The following is a 23297-nucleotide window of genomic DNA, read 5'->3' as shown; positions in this document are numbered from 1 at the left end:
TTCAGGACAATGTCCAAGAAAGCACAGCAAAACGAATCATTCTGCCCTTCGGGAGGGAGGGGGTGTAGTAGTACCCAAAGCTACCGATTAAGTTTCCTTCCATACTAACATGTTGAAATAAATCACAACTCAAAAATGTCTTGCATATAACTATCTAATGGGACTTAGAATGGGTTAGAAGCTCACCATTTCCTAGTCTAACCGCCAGAGGCACAGAGTAATCATTACAATGGTTGTAACTATAACTAATAGTTAACTTCGACACAAATGCACTGTATTGACACTTACCTAAGGAAGGCTATTTAAACTACACATTTCACAAGGAACAGCTATTTTATGCATAGGCATTTATTCAATTAAACACTTGAACAGCAATGTTAAACCTGGATTTTCGTTTTAGTTCAGGTGGGTCTTTAGCCTATATAGGAAGAACAAATATTTCCCAGTTCCCCTTAGGGGCACACCTAGTCCTGCTGGCCTTGCTGGTAAAATGTGTAGCAGCTGCTATCATCAATTTGTTCCAGAAATTCCCCAACACACTGGGAACAATATGCCTGCTACATAATGTTAGTGAAGGAGGAATACTGACACAGAGAGAAAAGCAGCACTGCCAAGGCTGGGAGGGAATGAGGGAAGAGATTATGGAAAACTCGAAAATAAGGAAGAAGGATCAGAAGGGGAAGAAGACAAACGTGGGCAAAACAGAGCTTCCAAAGCCCAGGTGAGCATTTACATTATAGACTAATGTCGTTCCTGCCTGTCATCCCTGTAGCCAATCTTCCCTTTTGTGCTTCCTACAGACATCAAGTCAGCAACCCCTTCATTATCAACTGAGTATTTAAACAAAGCCCTCCACTGAGCACTTCCAAGGATACCTTGAGTCCTTGCCAGGGCAGGCTGCCTCGAAGGAAATACATGAACATATGGCCTAGGGCTTCCAAATCATCCCGCCGGCTTTGCTCTAAAAAGGAAGACAGATGACACGTTATGTTTGCAGTTATTAAATCAGAAAGGGGTTCAAAACCAAGTAATCCCTTCAGAAACCCGTCTGCTCTGGAAAGGCTCTGCTTACTAATTCTTTGTATATCTAAATCAGGGATAGTACTTTAGATCAAAACCAAAAACAACGTGTACTTCCTTTGCCTAGATCTGCTACTGGCGAGTAAATATCAAGTGAAAAGAGCAAATCCTAAACTAAAATCAAGTCCAAATCACTAACTGGTGAGTAACCACCCCTCACTCTATGCCGTCACCTTCCTGAAAGTAAGATAATTTAAACAAAATGTTATTTCTAGTACATGGGCTACAATTACTCTTTGGGTACCATCACGAAAAGTGAGCAGCAGATTGAGTAGCTGAGGCTGTTAAGAGAGTCCATTCTGGCTCGGCCCGCAAAGACACAAGCTGCAGAATGCCTAGCATACACGCCTAGTGCTTTTTATTCATCATAAAAATTAACGCTTAAAATTTAGTTTAATGTAAGCAAACATCAGGGCACAATCCTCAGCTCCATTCCATTTGTACCGTGTCCCATAGCCACCTTAAGAAAAATTTAAAGTTTATTACTAAGGTGCCCTTTGTGGGCACATAAAACAGTATCCCTGCATTCAGAGAGCTTATCATGTAAAACAAGTTGCTGGATTTTTCTCTCTTTTCTTTAAATTGGGAAGATAAGGATGGTAAGGAACTGCAGAATCGTTAATAAAAAATTGTAACTACATCTCAGAAAACATCTTATACATTCTTTGGCTGTCAGACAATAGAAGTAGTACATTCTTCCATTTTTAATTGCCAATTACAATTTATCTCAGACAATTCATGTGTTTATTTTTCAGAATCGAGTTCTGGGCTTTATCAAAAGAAATGACAGATGCAAGAATAAGGGGCTATCTTAAACTTGGTTTTGTCTTCTTTGTGCAGAAAGTAAAACCTAACAGAGTCAGGGAGGCAGGGAAAGGTACTCAGGTAATCCAAAATATAAAAGCACAACACGTTTAACTGCTGCCTCCAATTACAGGAAATTTGCATGAAAAAGAGTGCATAGTACTCTACAGGGCAGATGAAGAAAGAAAAGGCAACTTTCTAAATTGTACTTTGAAGGAGGTTTTTGAAAATGAGGTCACTAACGGGAAGGGGCGGCACCCTGACAAGAGACATAAATAACAAAGTTGAGCTGATACACAGCAATTGAAATAATCTTAAAAAGAATGAAACAAAACAGCAAGGCCATCAGAAACTTTTGACTACAAGGCTTGCCTGAAGTTTGCAATAAATTTCATATGTAACTGAAAACAAAAAGAGATTTTGTTAACAGAATTTAAAGAAACAGATTTTGTTAACAGACAAAAACAGATTTTGTTAACAGAACCTAAAGATACACCAAAAAAGAAAGAACAAGCAGGGTGAGTTGAGGCCTCCCACAAAGCAGGGCAGATAGAGAAACCACACCCTGCAGGTTCTCACACTATATCACACCTACTCATCGCCTCTCCATTTTTATATCCACTTCCTGTAAGGAGGCCCCTTGGTAATAAATAATTCAGGGGACAAATGGTTGTACTTTAGACAGTTGAGCACTAGAGGGCGAAACTCTCCACATTTTCAATGACTGATCAGCCCTACAGAAATAAGCCCAGCTTCTCTTCACAGCAAAGCCGTTATAAAATGAGATTTTTTAAAAAATCAAAAACCAAAAAATATAATAAACACATTTAAACTCACTGGAATAAGTAATAAAGTAACTTTTCAAATACTTAAAACCACAAAAAAAAGCTGTGGAATATGGGATAACAGGAAAAATAATGGTTCCTGAGTCAGGTTATCTAGGTCTTGGTCTGTCCTTTCTATTAATTTATTAATCCACGCCAAATTAAGCATGGCCAAGTCACCTTTTGGGCTTCGATTTCCTCATCTGAAAAAAAAGTGGTTGATTTATTTTTTTATTTTTTATTTTTTTTATTTTTTATTTTTTATTTATTTATTTATTTATTTATTTATTTATTATTTATGGCTGTGTTGGGTCTTCGTTTCTGTGCGAGGGCTTTCTCCAGTTGCGGCAAGTGGGGGCCACTCTTCATCGCGGTGCGCGGACCTCTCACTATCGCGGCCTCTCTGTTGCGGAGCACAGGCTCCAGGTGCGCAGGCTCAGCAATTGTGGCTCACGGGCCTAGTCGCTCCGCGGCATGTGGGATCTTCCCAGACCAGGGCTCGAACCCGTGTCCTCTGCATTAGCAGGCAGATTCTCAACCACTGCGCCACCAGGGAAGCCCCAAAGTGGTTGATTTAGATACTCTGAAAAGTCATTTTCCATTTCTAAAATTCTAAAATAATCTACAATAATTTAAATATTAAAGGCCTTTCAAAAAAAAATGAGAGTGAAAATCAGAGCCATGCTTTATTTCCACATTTCTTTGAACACTCCACATTCATTCAATTTAGGATTTCAATTCAGTATTTCCCTTGTTTTTTTCATGCAGGATATTTCATTTTCAAAGAAGAAAGGTTTCAATACCAGTGAGACCAGGAGGACACAAAATTCTTCCATACCATAAAGGCTTGCTTTTCAACCAATCAGAAAGATGTGCTTGGTTTACTTGCATCACATCCCTGATTTTAGGTCAAATATATTTTGTTGAAGGAAAGGGGCCAGGTGACCCAGTGTCCTCACCCTAACTTCAAACATTAAGGAATACAAAATGGGCAGACTTAATCAGTGGGAAGGTGGCTAATCTAATGTAGTAAATATCAGGTTTAGGGGGCTGCTTCCCTTGTTTTCTGCCCTCACAAAATTAATAGGCAATTCTTTCCAGGTCATTTGAAGATACACTTCCCTTTTTCTTCATTACAACATAAAGGATGCAACACATCTGAAAACCAATAGGATTAGGGTTCCTACAGAAACCTCTCTGGGTTTGAGACCATGGCCAGAGTTTAAAGGGCATATGACAACCACCTATATGTATTCTCTGTAATAGGGACATTATAGACAAATATGGTGACAGGTTGGATCTGACATGAAGAAAACTCTGGAACTCAGGAAGTCCACGCATGGAGATACACTCATAAGTTCCAGCAGAAATGGCTACATCAAGAGATAAAGGAACCCAGTCTGATGACAGTAGATGCTTAAAACATATTTTGTTGAATAAATGATAACTACCATTATAGAGTCTTTACTATCATCAAGCACTATGCTAAACAGTTTATATGCATTATCTCACAGAACCCTATGGTATAAGGTACTATTACCATATGTCTTTCAGGGTAGATGAGATAACTGATGCTGATGAAGGAAGGTTACTGGACCACATAGGTTTAAGGGAAAAAGCCAGAATTTACATCCCTTTTTCTTAACTATTACACTGTACCTTATACAAACAACACGGATATGCATCTTTTGTCTGCTCTTGCCTTTCCTGACAAGAATAATAAAATCAGAACACAAATGCTGAGCCCAGGAGGCAGGCATTAGAACAACTTCTAGACTCTGTCAGTTAAACCAAACAATCATGACTTTACTATGTACCACACACTCTATCTCCTCGTAAAAAGGAAGGAAGAAGGGAATTCTGAGCACTATGCAAGAGACCCATGTTACATATATTATTACCCATTCAACCTGCAAAACATCCTTGTGAAATATTACTCTATTTTTACAGGTAAGTTTCAGGGAGATTAAGTAACTTGTCCAAAGTGACACCAGTAATAAGTGCCAGAGAACCTTCCAGCCTAATTTTAAACTATTATGTTTAGTTAAGTGACAATATCCATGTGGTTACCGAAAAAATCCTGACAGCATTCATTTCAACTCGGGTTGTATCATACCACTTTGTAATGTCATTTTTACTCTTCACTAATACTAGAATCCTCATCTGAATATCTGAGCAGTTTACTCGAAGAGGCAACTTTATAGCTATTTACATTAGCTTTAATGTACTATTGTGTAAAATACTTATTGTGTAAACTGTTTGTTAATATTTAAATACCTTACATAATTAGCTACGTCTAGGAGTCTAATATTCTGTTTATATGTCTACTCTCTAGGGTGGTGATTTTCGAACATATCTTTTCAATCACCTTAGAACCTTTTCTTCAAATAGAATCTTCCATGAAAGCCCAATATATAAAACAGATAAAAAGGGAAGCTTTCCTGGAGAAGCTGGCAAGGGCCCAGGGCCCTACCTACTGGGCCTTCTCACTGTTCCTTAGGCTTCCCTCGCAAATACTCTCCCCTGGACTAGTCCCTCTAACAAGTGAGACTACAGCTTTTAGCAATATTTATGCAAATTGTCTATCCTGAGTAAAATTCAAGACTCATGGAAAAGCAAATATATTTTCACTGAATAAGACACAGGCTTTTCCCTGAAAAATGAGTCACGAAACTATGCACAGAGAACAGAAGGCTAGTCCATGTTTTAGTGAAGCACTCTTCCTCAAAGCAGATATCAGCCTGATGTCCTTTTCAGGTCATATATGGGGCCATTTGTATGTAAATATCAAACTCATCACTAAACTTACTAAAATGTTATCACCTTAATTCAATAATTCAAGTACCACACTCTGAGAAACTAAGCATTTGGAAACAAAGAATGAAAAATCCTTAAGTTGTCAACAGGATACTTAGGAAAGTCACTCACTAACTTACCATCTTAATTTCTCAAGTACAAAAATCACTTACCCTGTGAAGCAATAAGAATCACAAGTTGTAATGCACAATGGGTACAAAAGTGTTTTGGGAACAAAAAGGTGTTTTAACAACCTGCCCCTTTCATGGAGCTGAAAATAAACACACCTTTGCCAAGATGCGTGTTGATGGACATGTATCTTGCAGTTCCAGTTAAACTTTTGTGCTCCCTATAAGGTATATGCTTTTTGGTTTCCGGGTCAATGTATTCCTTGGCCAGTCCAAAGTCTATAATGTGTATAACATGCTCTTTCTTATTGCCTTGTCGGCCAATCAGGAAGTTCTCTGGCTTGACATCTCGGTAAATGAGATTCTTTGAGTGCACGTATTCCATTCGGGAAAGCTAAAAGAGAGAAAAACAATGATAGAAATACTACTCTAAAGAAGTTTACTGTAAAAATACATCAAAATGTTTTCTTTTATCAGCCCAAAGCTTTGAAATTAAAAGAAAACTCATTTCTTCACCACCCAGAGCCACTTTACTCTTGCAAACCAGAATATATTTTCTGATACAAATACATATATGACAAATATCAAGATAAAAGAGAGAAGGATAGGGACTTCCTTGGTGGTGCAGCGGTTAAGACTCCATGCTCCCAATGCAGGGGGCCTGGGTTCAATCCCTGGTCAGGGAACTAGATCCCACATGCATGCCTCAACTAAGAGTTCGCATGCCACAACTAAGGAGCCCGCCTGCCACAACTAAGACCCTGCGCAGCCAAATAAATAAAAATAAAAAAATAAAAAAAAAGAGAGAAGGATAGTACAGTTCATCTAAAATGATAATACACAGTTTTACTTCATTATGCAACAATTTTCAAATGATGAATAGAGTTAGTGTTTTTATGTTACTTCAGAAAGTAAGCATTTGAGAGGCAAGAATTACTCCCAGGCAGGAAATCAGAATATGTTGGTGGCCTTTGAAGACAGGTGCCACTGCCACATTCACCTCCTGCCCACACCTTCCTATACTCTGTCTCTTTTGTTGCATAAATAAGGGAAGTGAGGCCCAGAGAAGTTAATACTGGACTGATATCACAGAGCTAACTAACAGCAGAGGTAGGAGTATAGGTTTTATGAGAAAGTAAACATAGCCCAAAATAATAATCATAAAATTATTCAAATTTCATTAAGTTCATTTCTATCTTCAAAGCTTTTCTACTTAGTATAGAAAGGGAAGCTTGAGCATTTGAATTTTTGACTCAAAAGTCAAGATCAATTTTCTAACATTTCCAAGTCTTTAAAGTGGGTGAGACCATCACCATTTCAGGCCAATAAAGACATCCTTCTGCTTAGGGGATGACAAAGTTCTCAAAGGAACTGTCTTAACTGTTCCTTAAACTGGTACTGGTGTGTAATTTGGTAGGAGCTGAGAAAGCTGCCTCTTCAGCTGTCTCAGTCTCTGTGAGAAGTAGAGGCAAGAGAACTAAGGCAGGTTCTTGGTCACACAACTTTGGAATCTGATTTTAGGGCAGTGGGTTACATCTCCAATCTTTTCTTGGATGCAATGGTAAGGAGAGAGAGAGGACATGACAAAATTTTACAGTCATGTGTTTAAAACCTATAAATAAAACAACAAAGAAGTTACTTGCATTTGTACAATTTTTCCTAATCATCCTCTTTCTCTCTAAATAAATTTCCACTTCAGTCAAGGTCAGAGTATTGCTCCAAGGTGCAAATTCTTAAAATAGAGCAAACGGCAAATGCAGTGCAACTTCTCTGGATTAACACTTTTTGCCCCAGCCAGCTTCCTAGAATGCCACCAAGCCGGTAAGTATGCATTCACTAGGTGTCACTACAGCTGGTAAATCACCAACAGGGACACAAGGATGTGGCTGGGAGACCCGCCCCGCCTATCCTTCTGCAGAATGGCAATGCCAACTTACCAACTGAATGGCTATCATTAACACAGTCTTCAAAGTAAAAGTTCGGTCACAGAGGTCAAACAAGTCCTCCAAGCTAGGGCCAAGAAGCTCCAACACCATGGCATTGTATTTCCCACATGGTCCAAAGTAATACACCTGTGGGAGACCTTCACCTGAAAGCAGAGGGAAAATAGGGTGCAGAGTGAGGGACACAAAAACCAAAATATGAGATAGCTGCAACAGCACTAAGTAGATAAAAAGGAAATATAATTTGTGAGATTTTTGTTTTCTTTCATAGTCCCTACTGGAGAACTCAAACTGAGCACAACAGCTTCAAAGGGAACTAGTAATGTGTGGGAAAGGCTAAGCCATTGCACAATATGTTCAAATAAGCAGTTATTTAATACCAGAGTGCCAAAGGCATTTCCACTGCTATGTAAGACAGAGAATGGTCCCTGATCCACTGCTGGATCGGAGTGTAAACTATTCTCCCCCAAGGATGCCCAAAAGCGCACTAGCATAAAAGGTTCAAAAGATGGCTCATGAGCTCAAAGGCCAGGCTAACACACCTTGTTGCATTAGCTGGTTTCATTTGCACTCCCTATGCTTACTACCAAAGCCACAAGGAGATGGAACTGTTTCCAACTGTTGCTCTGAGGAGAGCTCAGACTGAAGGGCTGAGGTCACAGAGGATACAGCCTGGTCCTTTTCTCATAGGGAGTCTCTGTAGTTTCCTGTTTCCTAACAGTTGGAGCCAAGTCAACAGACTGGGTTTGGTTACTGATAAGTAATTATGAAAGGAAAAGGAATAAAAATACAAGGCTGGGTTTTCCCCAGATTTGAAATTCATAGTTATAAGAAGCCAAAATCTAGACTTTCTCACCTACGTGGCAACTTGTGAATGAATTTCCTCCTTAAAGTGTATTGTAAATATGAGGCACTCAATAAATACGTGCTAAATGGCACCATGTGAACTGTGGGTATGAATGAGACTACAGAACTTTTAAAAATCTGGTCTTACAGAGTGAGAACACTTCCATCTTAATACACTTATGTGCACCACAGTCTACAGTTGTACACGCTGCAGATTACTTGCTTGCTCCTGCCTGTAAGTTTTTTAGACAACAAAATTCTCTCCATCTTCGCATTTTATTTGTACAGATAGGGTACAGGCAGAGGTAATTATATCTACTGTAATCTGAATGTTTGTGTCCCTCCAAAATTCGCATGTTGAAAACCTAATGCCCAGTGTGATGGTTTTAAGAGGTGTGTGCCTTTGGGAGGTGAGATCATGAGGGCAGGGCCTTCATGAATGGGATTAACGCCCTTAAAAGAGAGACCCCACAGAGCTCCCTAGCCCCTTCAGCCATGTGAGGACACAGTAGGAAGTCAGCAGTCTGCAACCCAGACAAGGGCCTTCACCAGAACCTGACCATGCTGGTATCAAGATCTTGGACTTCCAGCCTCTGGAACTGTGAGAAATAAATTTCTGTGTTTATAAGCCACTCAGTCTGTAGTATTTTGTTACAACAGCCCAACTGGATTAAGACAATGTCTAATACTTAGAACTTTAACCCAATGTGCCCATCCTTCTCTCTATCACAGGTCTTGTATATCTGGAATCGGTATGATTCATTGCTATGATATGTTTATTTCATGTGCTGCAATAGTCTATCATATTCCATCTAAATACTAAACAATTTCTTTCTTAGTGTTTAATAGGCTCATTCCTGTCTCATACCATTTCATATAGTATACTCTGCTCCTGCTAGCTCCATAAATATCCAATGAATCGTCCTTGTGGTTGTTTTGATTCTCCCTATCTCCAAAAGGAAACCGAGTTTAATTTATCTTTTTTCTCCTGTTGTTTTGAAGAACTCCTTCTTCAGTTCATTCAAAATATATAAAACCTAACAGCTGTTCCCAATGAGTTCTACTGAGAAATCCAAAGCAGAACAGTACCATAGAGATTTATTGCTTTTATTAATCAGACACATGGTAGATTGTAGTTTGGAGATCTTTAAAATTTTATATCCTATATAATAGTTTTCGATGTGACTAAAATTTGATTTTCCTAATATAAAAATTATACTCTTCAAAACAGGTGTGGCAGATCTGTTGGTTACCTGCTCAATATCCATTCCCTCCTTCTTTCTTAACAACAAAATTTCTAATTATTGTGAATAGCAACTCGCCCAGTTATAACTTTCCAGTCTCCCTCGATAATAGGAACGACCAGTGAGATGGAAGCAGAAATTGTTGGATAGGGTGGTTCTAGGAAAGTTCTTTCAAGGGAGCTGACTCAAAAAAAAAAAAAAAAATAAGGGAGCCGGCTCAAGTTGGAGGTATGCCCCTTTGAGATGACCGAAGCTCCAGAAGCCATCTAGAACCATTAGATACTTTGAAGATTTAAGATAGTACCAAGATGGATGGAGCAAAATTAGAAGAACCCATCCCTGACAGCTATGAAGCAACCACACTAATGTTGGGCTGCCCTTCCCTCTGGACTATTTTAATCCAAAAGAAAAATCTATCTGGGACTTCCCTGGTGGTCCAGTGGGTAAGACTCTGGGCTCCCAATGCAGGGGGCCCGGGTTCGATCCCTGGTCGGGGAACTAGATCCCGCATGCATGCCACAACTAAGAGTCTGCATGCCACAACTAAAGATCCCATGTGCCGCAACTAAGACCCAGTGCAGCCAAAATAAATAATAAATAAATATGAAAAACATATATATCTCATGTAGCTTTAAAAAAAAAAAGAAAAATCAATCTCTAACTGACTGAACTACTGTTATTTGGATTTTTTTTAACAACCAAATCTAATCCTAATTAATAAACATACTATTCCTTTACTTGGTTAAATTGCAAATCTAGGCACAATATCCTCCTTCTGAAGTACAAGCTAAAAGTCAGACCTGTGTAGAAATATAATATTGGCATAATTTTCTAGCCCTGCTGCCAATACTTAAGGATCAGCTTAAAAATAAGACAGATGATCATCTTGTTCTTGACAATCTTCAGTACCAAATCTAGGCATCTCTTGTCAGAAATTTCCATGTTTACAAGGAAGTCACAAAAGCTTTCTGGGTGATGTCTATAATTTCTAACTGTGAGTAATGTCACTCGTAACTCCTGCCTAGTAACTTCAAAGATGTGAGGAGTTCATACTGGCTGCAGTATTGCTCCTTTTATTAAATACTCTGAACCTCACAATACCCTGTGGGGCTTTGGGATGCTCAAGACAACTTCTAGATTACTGAGTGGCCTTGAAGCTTTTCTCAAAGATGGACTAAGTCCAAGATGCTAGTGTAGAAACAGCTCAAGTCAGAGTCATGGATTTGGTTCTGCTACCAACTCTGAAAATTCTTTCACCTCTTTGCTCTTTTTCATCTGTAAAGAGGAGGGGTTTAGACTGGTTCTCTTTTATTTTTTTATGTTTTATTTTTTGGCCACGCCGCGCGGCATGTGGGACCTTAGTTCCCTGACCAGGGATCGAACCCTCAACCCCCACAGTGGAAGCGTGGAGTCTTAACCACTGGATTGCCAGGGAAGTCCCTAGACTGGTTCTCTTTTAAATCCAAAATTCTGATTATAGCTAGGATCTCCTTCTAGCTACCTTCTAGGTTCCTCTTTGTAAAGCCATAGCACCAGTATGAATGAAACCTGTCTCCATGTTATACAGAATATGCGTGGTACAAATTCAAATGTAGCCTGTAGTGGTAACTGGTAGTGGTACTCAATTGAAAGTGTGTCTACTAGAAATATCTCTAAAACTTTAGAAAACAGATACAGTGACTTCACTTCAAACCTACCAAACCAGAATTTCTTTTTTTTTTTTTAAACCAGAATTTCTAGTAGTGGATGTAAGCATAGCTCCACAGGTGATTCAGAAGTGCAACCTAGAGGGTAGAAATAAAGGGCATTGCTTTGCTTTATGGCTAATATATTATGAAGACTCAGAAAACACTGACAGACTAATCGCTTTCAGAAGTTCTCTCACATCAGAACAACTGGACTCAACACCTATTGAAAGGAATCATTTTAAGGCTATTTGAAAGACCTGTCTGTTGAGAGTTTCTTAGGTATTACAGAAAATGTGCTGCTGAGTATAGAAGTTTCTTTGGGAGATGTGGCCTTAATTTATTAGAACTGTCTGTACAGATAGAGATGCCCACACAAGTTCCAATCTGTGTCTGGTTTCACACATGACTGCCCCAAAACTGGCCAGTGCTGGTGGTGAACGACACAGACACAGGCCCACTAGGAAAGTTTGCCTCTTTGGTCAGAGATTACTGTACAGTAATGATTTATCACCTGGGCTGTATTTAAATGAGAAATCCTGTATATTATGTTTCACACTACTTTTGCAGAGCCATCGCTAATCCATTGTTTAAGAAATTTTAAATTAATCCACATTATGGTGGAATTCCTTTAATAAGACTGGGGATGAGGGCAAAGCCTTAAATACAATAAACATGTGGAAAACAAGGTACTTCCTGCAAATAATTTTGAGGTAAAGGGAATGACGTGGGGGAAGTAGGCAATGTAGATATGCACTGAACTCTTTGATCCATGGTATTTCAGAAACTAAGGTACTGTTATAATCTCTCCTCTGCTCTGAAAATAAAAGCACTTAGTTAAGGTCTCCCTCCTAAATTGGTCAACTGCATAAAAGCTTGAAAATTAAAGAAGTAGATTTCAAATTCTCCTCTTCTGAAGGATTTCCAACAGATTTCATTATATTACCTTTAGCCACAGGTTAAATCTCTCATAAACCAAAACTGCAAGGTTATATACACACTGTACAAGTTACAGTGTATATTTTCACAGGGAACTATGAAACAGCTTTTCCATCCATCAATAACATACTCTTATAACTCCTGCTGGACATATGGCCCACACATATATCAAGTTGCACAGAACAGGAAGTGAGATGTATAACACTACAGCTAATTTTCAGTCTGTCATAAATTTAACTTGGGTTAAACACACCAAATCAAGGGTAACAGCTTCTTTATCATCTAAGCTGTTACCTAAAAAGATTCCATAATGTATTATGAACAGTAGCTACTCTAAGTAGAGATATTTTTAAATACACATCAGGCTGAGAACTGAAATAGAACCACCTTGAAGCTTTTGGTAATTTAATCACATTATTGCCTAATAATTAGCCTTTCATTCTTTTTGAAAAACTAAATTACCTAGATGTGAAGCAAATTCAAATAAGTCCCATACCTACATTAATACCCAGATGTAAAAAAATAACATCATATAAATATTTCTATGAAAAAATAAGTATATGCTGATGATGACTGTCTTCTAAAGTCAGGGCTGGAAAAAACCTTTAAGGACATAATGGCCTCGGCAATTCCCTACTTTTATTTATACAGTTTGTTTTTTAATTTTTAAAGAAAAGAGGATAGTTTTTCTCCAAAGTTAAGCTGTCCTTGGTCCCATCAATGGTAGCGGCTTTTAGCACAGCTACTGAATGTTCCTTAGTGTTTATGAGAGGTCAGGGAATTACTGACACACAGGGAATTATCACCAGGGGTAATAATAATAATATTAAATAAGTCCACTTAACAAGAAAGCAGAAAGAATAGGCAGACTAACATGATAATATTCTATAGGAAGAAGTGAAAGGGGGAAATGAAAGCATAGGCTTTAAAACTCAGAAAATATAAAAACAATGCATTATTACAAAAATATGAGACAATACATGTGTTTGTTTCTCTTTTAAAAAAAGAACAGAATCCCTCTCATTTCTTTGACTCTGAAAAAAATGCCTTTTTACAATATGAACCAGTTCAACATATGAATCTACTTAAACTGCTGATTTAATAACAGAAAGAGCTAGACCCAAAATTAAAGAATCAGGACTACTTTGCCTTACCTATAATGAAAAATGTTTTACAACTGTCTTGATCACTGGCCTCTTGGGAACTGGAATATCATCAGACATATGCTCCTAACATGAGCTCAAATTTGTATGGTGGGAGAAGAGAAGGTGAGGAAAGGCAGAGCAGAGGAATAATCTCACATTTCTGAGCCAGAGAAATTGAGCTTTTACAGTTTACATACACACATAATTACAAAGGCCTTAAGCCTCAAAGCAGGTTCAAAGTTTTGTTTATCCAAAGGAGTCAGGAAAGAAAGTCCAAGATAGGACAGATTTCTTCTGCAGCAGATAGCATCAAAGATAAAAAATGTTTTAAAAGTGTGTTGTGTATTGGGGGTGGGATTGAAGGGTAGGGGATCCTTTCTCTTCCCCAAAAGACTAACTCAGCTCAGAACTGGTAAATTTATGGGATAAAAAAAAAACCTCCCAATCTCTGAAATTTTACCACTTTGTCCCTGTGATTAAGTTATATAGACAGGGTTTCCCTGGTGGTGCAGTGGTTAAGAATCCACCTGCCAATGCAGGGGATACGGGTTCGAGCCCTGGCCCGGGAAGATCCCACATGCCGCGGAGCAACTAAGCCCATGCGCCACAACTACTGAGCCTGAGCTCTAGAGCCCGCGAGCCACAACTACTGAGTCCACGTGCCACAACTACTGAAGCCTGCGTGCCTAGAGCCCGTGCTCCACAACAAGAGAAGCCACGACAATGAGAAGCCTGCACACCGGAACAAAGAGTAGCCCCCGCTCACCACAACTAGAGAAAGCCTGCACACAGCAACGAAGACCCAACACAGCCAAGAAAAAAAAAAAAAAGTTATATAGACAGACTATCTACTGAGCTTCAAAAGCTGAGAGATGATCAATTCTTCTTAACACACACCTGAACAATAACAACTAAAAAGAAAGTTTTAGCTGGCATTTAGAAGGAATAAGAAGAAAAAAAATGAGATTATTCAAAGTACAGTGAACCTCTTCCTGACAATCCTGCCTCACTCCCATTACACTTTCTTTGTCCATGTATCTGCCTTCCCTATGAACTAAGAGAAGGTTGTTTGAAGGCAGTGACTACTATGTGTTAATTATGTTTGTATATTGCTGCCTAGCACCAGTCCAAGCACATGGTAGATAAGGGCAGAATAAGTACTAAGTAAATAAATAAATACAATTCAGTGAAACTGACTTGAGTTTTCTATTTGGAACACACAATATTTAAACCTCAAAATGCTAAAATACACAGAGCAAAATGAATTAATCAGATTTTAAATGTGTGGGAATGCTAACATAATTGATATTTCTGAGTAGTTCTTATTTGGATTTCATGGGAATCATATTTAAGAAGTTCTGTTGGGCAAGCCACCAATATGAAGATTCCAAGTAATTCAGAGTTGTAGTATTTCTACATGGACTTTCTTCTGTGTATTTTCTTCCATAATGGTTGTATATGGTATGTGCAGTTATGTCTTTGCTGTTCCCACATGCAGGTGAACTATGTAGAATTATTCATTTTAGTGAACAGCACTGAAAAACATACACACAAACAAATGTAAACGTCTTCCTATCTCTCAATAAAGCACCTGCCCATCCAAATAGATTAAATGACCAATGAAATTAGCCATCTAAGTTGTCTAATGTGCAAAGGAAGTCTGATGACATCTTCTTATCCTTTTCTTCTCCCACTCCATTTTTAGACACATTCTTTATTTTGGTCCTAACTTGGAATTATATGGTCTTTTCTTTACATACATAGCCCTTTTCCATCTCACTTCAATCTCACAGTCATCTTATGAACAAAAAAGGGAAAATACTAATGACTCCATTTTACATATGAGATAGAGACCCTGAGAGACACTGTGACCTTTCCTAGCTGACAGGGTGCCCAAGTAACACAACCAGACCTCTCAACTCCAGATTCACTGCTCACTTCGCTATACTAAGCTGCCAACATTCTCCGCCTTCGTTCTTCTTCCCTTTCATTCATGTGGTTGCCAAAGTTATTCTCTGTGCTCCCTACCCCACTTCTTCCAAACCACATGCCTTTTTGGTTAACATTATCCTTCCAGGATATAAATCCACCACCCTACTACACAGGCAGATTAATCTGGTTAATCTGTCCTACCCACCTCCTTGGTTCCCAATATTTATTTTTGGCTGCGATGGGTCTTCGTTGCTGCCCACGGGCTTTCTCTAGCTGCGGCGAGCAGGGGCTACTCTTCATTGTGGTGCGCGGGCTTCTTATAGCGGTGGCTTCTCTTGTTGCAGAGCACGGGCTCTAGGTCCAACAGCTTCAGTAGTTGTGGCACATGGGCTGGTAGTTGTGGCTCACGGGCTCTAGAGAGCAGGCTCAGTAGTTGTGGCATTCGGGCTTAACTGCTCCGCGGCATGTGGGATCTTCCCGGACCAGAGCTCGAACCTGTGTCCTCTGAATTGGCAGGTGGATTCTTAACCACTGCGCCACCAGGGAAGTCCCGATATTTTTATATCAGTTACCTGAATACTATTTTACAGTTTTTGCATCATCTGTCCATCTCTCCATAGATTTCATTTTTTAATTAATTAATTTATTATTTATTTAATTAATTTTATTTTTGGCTGCGTTGGGTCTTCATTGCTGTGCACGGGTTTTCTCTAGTTGCAGCGAGCAGGGGCTACTCTTCGTTGTGTGTGCAGGATTCTCATGGCAGTAGCTTCTCTTGTTGTGGAGCATGGGCTCTAGGTGCCGCAGGCTTCAGTAGTTGTGGTGCACGGGCTCAGCAGTTGTGGCTCACGGGTTGTAAAGCACAGGCTCAGTAGTTGTGGCGCACGGGCTTCGTTGCTCCGCGGCATGTGGGATCTTCCTGGACCAGGGCTCGAACCCATGTCCCCTGCATTGGCAGGCGGATTCTTAACCACTGTGCCACCAGGGAAGTCCATCTCTATAGTTCTTGATTTGTCAATTCCAGTTCTTTATCTGGAATGGGGGCCACCTGGGACATTAGTTTTTTAAATTATAAATGTGATATATACTAATTTTAACTAAATACAATAGCAAACCAAAAACAGTACAGAAACATATGAATAAAAAGTATTCATATCCATAATAGATGATACACATACACATAATTAAAAATACTTTCCTGCAACTTCATTTGTAATTTAATATGATATAATGGACATTTTTCCTTGTCAACACATGTATGCACATCATTCACTTTAAAAGTTACATCATATCTCCCCCTATGATGTATCACATTTAAGTTTTCCTGTACTGACGGACATTTAGGTTGTATCCGTATATTTGTTATTAGAAATAGACATTATAGTGAACAGCTATTGCTTTCACCTGACATGCATCCTTTTCTTCCTTCTTCTGATAACATCTTACTCTTCCAGCAGGAAAGCACCATTCCTTCACTGTTACTACATGTGGTTAAAGTGGGGTCAAGCCATTTCCCACTGCCACCCCAAGGATATGACTCAAGCCAGATTAATTAGAGGATTCTATCCTCCTGCCCTGGGGAACTGGGTCAAGGATAGGAGCTTGAACTATGTCAGTACAATGAGAGTCAACTCTGGGCCTTTTTGAAACTATAGAGAAGGAGGAGCAATTTTCGACCCCCTCGATCACTAAACTGGAAGGAGCTTAGCCTGAAGCTACCAGAGACAACCACATGAGAACAGGTAGACTACTTATCTGAGAATGAAACCAACACAGAGAAAGCAGAGCTGAGAGAAGCAGACAGACAAGTATACCACAAACCTGAGGACCAAGGACAATGCTGGTCCTGGATCTGGCTGGCCTGAGGTGAGAATCCTGGACTTCTCAGTCCTGTGAGCCAAGAAATTCTCTCCCGCCCCACCACTCCCTCCATTAAGTGAGCTTGAACGCTATCATTTGAAAATGGAACGTGTCTAGACAGATATGCATACAATACTGCAGAAATATCCTTGTGCCTACATTTTGGGGCATGAATACAAATCTATCTTGAGGGTAGATTCCTTGAAGAGGAAATGCTGAGTCAAGGGTCATGCACATTTAACATTTTAGTATATGTTCCCACGTTGCCAGTTCTAAATCCTCTTTGGTCCCTGGTCTGTTTCCAGTGCTGGGCCTCTTTTCACGTTTAGTACTACCGTCCTATTACTTAAGTATCCAGGCCCATAGAGTATTTAAAAACGTTTTCAGAAGCTGCCTTGACTCATTCTTCCCAAAGCCCCAGCACTAGGTTATCTCCTCTCTTACACGTAGCCAGCAGCAGCATGTTTGGAGGAGTCTCCTAGGTTTTTGTCAAAATTATCATTGATATTTCAAAGTCAGGAGAATCCTTCCTCCCCCATTATTTGTTCAACACTACAATAAGAAATTTCCACTCAAAGCATACTTGCATCACAAAAGTCTATTGGCCATAAACTGCTTTACAGTTTATGAAGTATTTTTATATAGGCCTTCCCATTTAATCCTAACAAGTACATACAGGAATTACTATTCTCATTTTATGGATAATTCATTTGAAGTGATTTGCTCAGGTCATACACTGAGTGGTATAGCCAAGACCTAAAACCCCACTTCCGCCTCCAAGTTTCAGGCTCTTTTTTTTTTGCCCGTGCTGTGCAGCATGTGGGATCTTAGTTCCCCCACTAGGGATTGAACCCTGCGCCCCCTCCGTTGGAAGCACAGAGTCTTAACCACTGGACCGCCAGGGAAGTCCCCTAGGCTCTTTTACTATACCACATACACCTATCTGCACCCTGAAGTCCACGGACATCTACAGTGGCAGCGAGGACTACTGGGTCACATTACTTTCATAGGAGATTAACCAATTTAATAAAGATTCAGTAAAACGTAGTCTGTGTACGAACCTAAGGGTCAATCACAAGATATTCATGATGTTGATAGGTTATGAACTCAAGTAATAAAGAAAGAGTAATTTTTTCCTTACAAAAAGCACAGGTAAGACTCTATCAGGAGTGCATTAGTAGTATTTTTCTAATACAAGTACCAATCTTTAAATTAAACCTAATAAATTAAACATATCATTAGGAATTCAGAGGGCAACCTGGCATATGTTTAGATTAATACAGAAAGTATAAAAAGCAGATAAGCATATGTTTTCATTAACTTTGGACCCATTTAACAAATTTTTCCCAGAAGTCTCCTGATTGAAAAAACAAACCCACTAAAGCATACAGTCTAATCATAGCACAGAAGCAGAGTGTCCCCTATTACTGAACTCTCTTAATACTTAATACCCTTCCTTGAGCATCAAAATAGCCATGGAAGAGTAAAGTACCAAGTGTCACGCTCATTTTCTGAATGGGAAAGTAGAGGTTAACTGGCTTGCCACAGAACCGGTCAATGGAACAGATGCTACAGCCTGCCATTCTTTCCTCATTTTAGCCTTCACCCAAACACCTCTCCAGTCAGAACAGATGTGACCTGGTGGAACATTTGAGATGACCTTATAATTTTGGTCACTGAGGAGGCATGAAGACTTCCAAGGAGGCAAAGTGAACTTACTTATCTTGCTGATTTTCACTTAATCTAAGGAATAAGTGCTGCAATGTCCCTGCTTCCAGTTTCAAACTCATTTAAGTTTAAAATGTCTGGTAGTCAGTTTGTCCATTCATCAAACATCACAAGTGAGAATAGAGTGCCAAGGGAACAATAAAGAGAAGCATATAACCTTGACTGAAGGGACTGGGGACGGCTTCGCAGAGAGCGGGGGTTATAGGCTGAGTCTTGAAGGATGGTTAAGAGCCGATTAGGTTGGAGTGTGGGGAGAGGGAATAATCTTGCAGGCTGAGGGACCAGCAAGCATATAGGTAGCTCAAAGCACAGTGGCAAAAGCAGGGTAAGAGCTCTCGAAAATTAGAAAAACTAAGACTATTTTACTCTCACCTGGAGTTTCTTTAAATTCTGAACCACCTACTAGTTAAGCAGATGTCTCTAAAAATTATGGCAAAGGCCATTAACAAAGTTGAAAAGGCAGAGATATCTGAGTAAATAAAAAGAAGATCAAAAGAATGAAGAAAAGGAAAAATAAGGATTTTATCTGAGTATTATACACCCATATTGCCTTAGTACATCTTTAATAACAGAACTAAGTATACACTAGGACCCTAGCATTGCCTTATAACAGCGCTAATAGAAATATAATGCAAGCCATGAATGAGAACCATGGATTTAATCTAAAATTTTCTAGAAGTCACATTTTAAAAGTAAAAAGAAACAGGTAAAATTAAGTTTAATAACAGATTTTATTTAACTCATATCTAAAATATCATCACCTCAACATGTAATCAATTTAAAAATTATTGAGATTGCAAAGCAGAAACAGAGTCACAGATGTAGAAAACAAACTTATGGTTACCAAAGAGGAAAGGGGGGATGAATTGGAAGATTGGGATTGACATATATACACTACTATATATGTAATAGATAACTAATGAAAAACTACTGTATAGCACAGGGAACTCTACTCAATGCTCTGTGGTGACCTAAATGGGAAGGATATCTAAAAAAGAGTGGATATGTGTATATGTATAACTGATTCACTTTGCTGTACAGCAGGAATTAACACAACATTGTAAAGCAACTATACTTCAATAAGAATTTAAAAGAAATTATTGAGATATTTTACATCCCTTTTTGGGATACTAAATCTTTGAAATTCAGTGTGTATTTTAAATTTATTTTTATTTTATTTATATTTGGCTGCATTGGGTCTTTGTTGCTGCACGCGGTCTTTCTCTAGGTGCGGTGAGCGAGGGTTACTCTTTGTTGCAGTGCGCGGGCTTCTCATTGTGGTGGCTTCACAGGCTCTATGCACACAGGCTTCAGTAGTTGCAGCTCGCGGGCTCTAGAGCACAGGCTCAGTAGTTGTGGAGCACGGGCTTAGTTGCTCCGCAGCATGTGGGATCGTCCTGGACCAGGGCTCGAACCCGTGCCCCTGCGTTGGCAGGTGGACTCGTAACCACTGCGCCACCAGGGAAGCCCCCAGTGTGTATTTTATACTTAGAGCACATTCGGATTAGCCACATTTCACGTGCTCAGTAGTCATATGCGGCTAGTGGTTCAGCTCTGTAAGGAGTTGTGAAAGATATAAGTGAGGCTGACTTACATACAATAATGGAGCAGACAAGAGGTTCTGTACTTAGCAATCTGTATGATCCTGACCAAGAAGCTTTCTCCAGCCCACAACCCTCTCCTTCCTCTGAAACTCTCTAGAACTGCTGATTCTGCTTACCTGGAGCCAATCACAGGTTGTCTCCCTTTTAGAATGTAAGTTAGTGGGGGCTTCCCTGGTGGCACAGTGGTTAAGAATCTGCCTGCCAATGCAGGGGACACAGGTTTGAGCCCTGGTCCAGGAAGATCCCACGTGCTGCAGAGCAACTGAGCCCGTGTGCCACAACTACTGAGCCTGAGCTCTAGAGCCCATGAACCACAACTACTGAGACCGCGTGCCACAACTACTGAAGCCCGTGCACCTATAGCCCGTGCTCCGCAACAAGAGAAGCCACGGCAATGAGAAGCCCACGCACTGCAACAAAGAGTAGGCCCCGCTCGCCGCGACTAGAGAAAGCCTGCGCGCAGCAACGAAGACCCAACACAGTCGAAAATAAAAAGTAAATAAATATAGAATGTAAGTTAGGGGCAATGCCTACTCTTATTCACCACTGTATCCCCAGGGCTTTAGCTTAGACCAGTACTTAACCCAAGTGGGATGCTCAGTGAACACCTCTTTAATAAATGTATGAACAGACACATACCTGCCTCTGGGCCTTAGCTTATTTTATTCTTGTAAAGCTTTCTTTACCCTTCTATTTGAACATGTTCAAGTAAATTATACCTCCTTTTGAAAGTTCAGCCCCATAGCTACCACCCTCTTTAAAAAGCCTTCCCTGTTTCCCATTATTAGAAACCATTTTTCCCTTCAGAACTTCCATATAATTTTATAGGTAACTTAAAAAAATAACATTCCACACATTCTGTGTGCGTTATAGTTACTTACATACCTTAGTGAGCTCCTTGAGAGTAGTACAACAATGTCTTACAAAAAACATTACGAAAGCTCAATAAACATTACATTTTCCTTCCAATGCGCAGTGACCATGTTATTTATAACTCTGTGGCCCTCAAATTACTCACCGTAGTGCTATGGACACAGCTGATGCTGAGTTCTTGCTAGTGAAAACTTCATCTCCTTGCGCTATGACTAAAGTAATTATTAGTAAGAGACTCTACAGGTTGGTAAGAAAAGATGAATTAAAGCAATATGAAGCATAAAGAAAGAGGAAAATGGAGAGAAAAGTTAAAAGTGTGTCAGACTGTTGAAAGCACAAAAGAGTGCAGAGGTGTACAGAGCTGACAAACTCTTCTTTTAAGTGGGTGGAATATAAAGCACTTACTTAGAAGTCGTTGAAAGATGAAAATATTGGTCACAAATGTTAAAACTTGATCTTTTTGTTGGTTTTTGTCTTAAGTATGCATATAGATACATTATATTCTACAAATACAAAAGGGCTTAGCTAGCAACTGGATTATCATTTTGATAATGGATGTGAGGCGTTATCTATCTTCATGTACTCTGTTACTGGAACTTAAGGAAAATATTCTCTCTCACAATGACACTGAGAGACACTGGAAAGGAATTCACTGAGTTTTAATACAAGACAGCAGATACAGGCTTTCACCTTCTCATAACGCATAGGAATAATTCACTTCAACGACTCATGTCTTTCATTCCATAGAACTCCATAGCTTTGGGGATGCTAAATGCTACCTTCTCTCTTAATGATTAACCTTGACAAACTATGAGTTAAGGAGGGGGAGTGACTGAGGGCTGTGGTCAGTCCTATGATGGTCACTGAGACTTCTGCCTCTGCCCTCCTTCAAAAGGCATTCTCTAAGGGCAGCCACTAAGCTATTCTTAATGTCTGAAGAATGGCTTTGAGGACATAGAAGGAAGAGAAACATGCAGGTACATAGTAAGAGAGATGTGAGTAAAGACAGAAAAGTAAAGTATGATCAAGAATTAAAGGGAGAAAATGACATCAGAAACTTTAGGGTCTGTGCAAACTTATAAGCAAGCTTCCTCTGACAGGCTTTGGTGCTTGACCTTTTCTAAACCTTTGCCTGCATAAGCACTATAATAGTTTTCTGGAACTAATCACCACACTCCAGCCCAGGCCACATACATATAAGTTACTTGGGTCTATTTTTGGAACTCTGCCTTCTATTTTTCATGAAGATCCTTAAAAGAAGTCAAAATCCAAATAACAAATTCTGCCTTCACACTGAGCAAATATCTCTAGCAGTTCTGTACTTTGCAAAACAATGCACTGAAAAGGTGTCAGTACTTTGTGTAACTGTGAGGTGCATGCAGGCCACACAATTTCTATAATAAACTCACAAGTCCCTATTTGCAATTAAAGGAATTATTGGCCCAACAAATCTTCACCAGCCAAGTATCTAAAATAGAAGTGGTGCTTTTTTTTTTGGCAAGAGAGAGGAATAAATTTTATGTACATAATTAAAGGTAATTACTCTCTATGCCTCATGTGACTTAGAGCTATTTGAGAGTTTTAAGGAGCAGAGAAGGGCCACAAGGGTTTGGCTCTAACAGATAAGCAAGTCTCTCACAGCATTACATATGAACTTTTATGCTTATATTTCACGATACTGTAGAGTACATTGTTAGCCGTAACATGAGAAATGTCCCAATGCTCGAAACTATGGAAAATAACACAAAGAACACACAACCATAGAATTTATCCTAGTCCAGAAGTGTACTGAGTGTTGGGCTTCAGAAATATCTGTTCCTATTTATGGCTAACTACTGTAGCTAGCTAATAAAGGTTAAAAGTCAT

At 39.4% G+C, this 23297-nt stretch overlaps 1 protein-coding gene across 7 annotated transcripts in view; it reads right to left on the bottom strand.

The window, feature by feature from the left end:
- CSNK1G1 (casein kinase 1 gamma 1) overlaps positions 1-23297 on the bottom strand; it is a 197740-nt gene that overhangs the window by 35320 nt on the left and 139123 nt on the right. For 6 of the 7 annotated variants that reach the window (XR_009500810.1, XM_059913043.1, XM_059913046.1 and 3 more), the window contains 3 exons: positions 7570-7721; positions 5792-6026; positions 876-961 (listed from right to left, as the gene is read on the bottom strand). Coding sequence is in view for 6 of the 7 variants with exons in the window: in XM_059913043.1 (XP_059769026.1) it covers positions 876-961; positions 5792-6026; positions 7570-7721 (473 nt within the window). In the remaining variant the exon portion in view is untranslated. Of the gene's footprint in view, positions 1-875; positions 962-5791; positions 6027-7569; positions 7722-15571; positions 15661-23297 lie in introns of those variants that run through there. The other variant, XM_059913048.1, reaches the window with a different exon arrangement.

Source organism: Balaenoptera ricei, chromosome 2 (assembly GCF_028023285.1).
Source record: "Balaenoptera ricei isolate mBalRic1 chromosome 2, mBalRic1.hap2, whole genome shotgun sequence".
NCBI lineage: Eukaryota > Metazoa > Chordata > Mammalia > Artiodactyla > Balaenopteridae > Balaenoptera > Balaenoptera ricei.
This window is presented reverse-complemented; position numbering and strand designations above follow the sequence as displayed.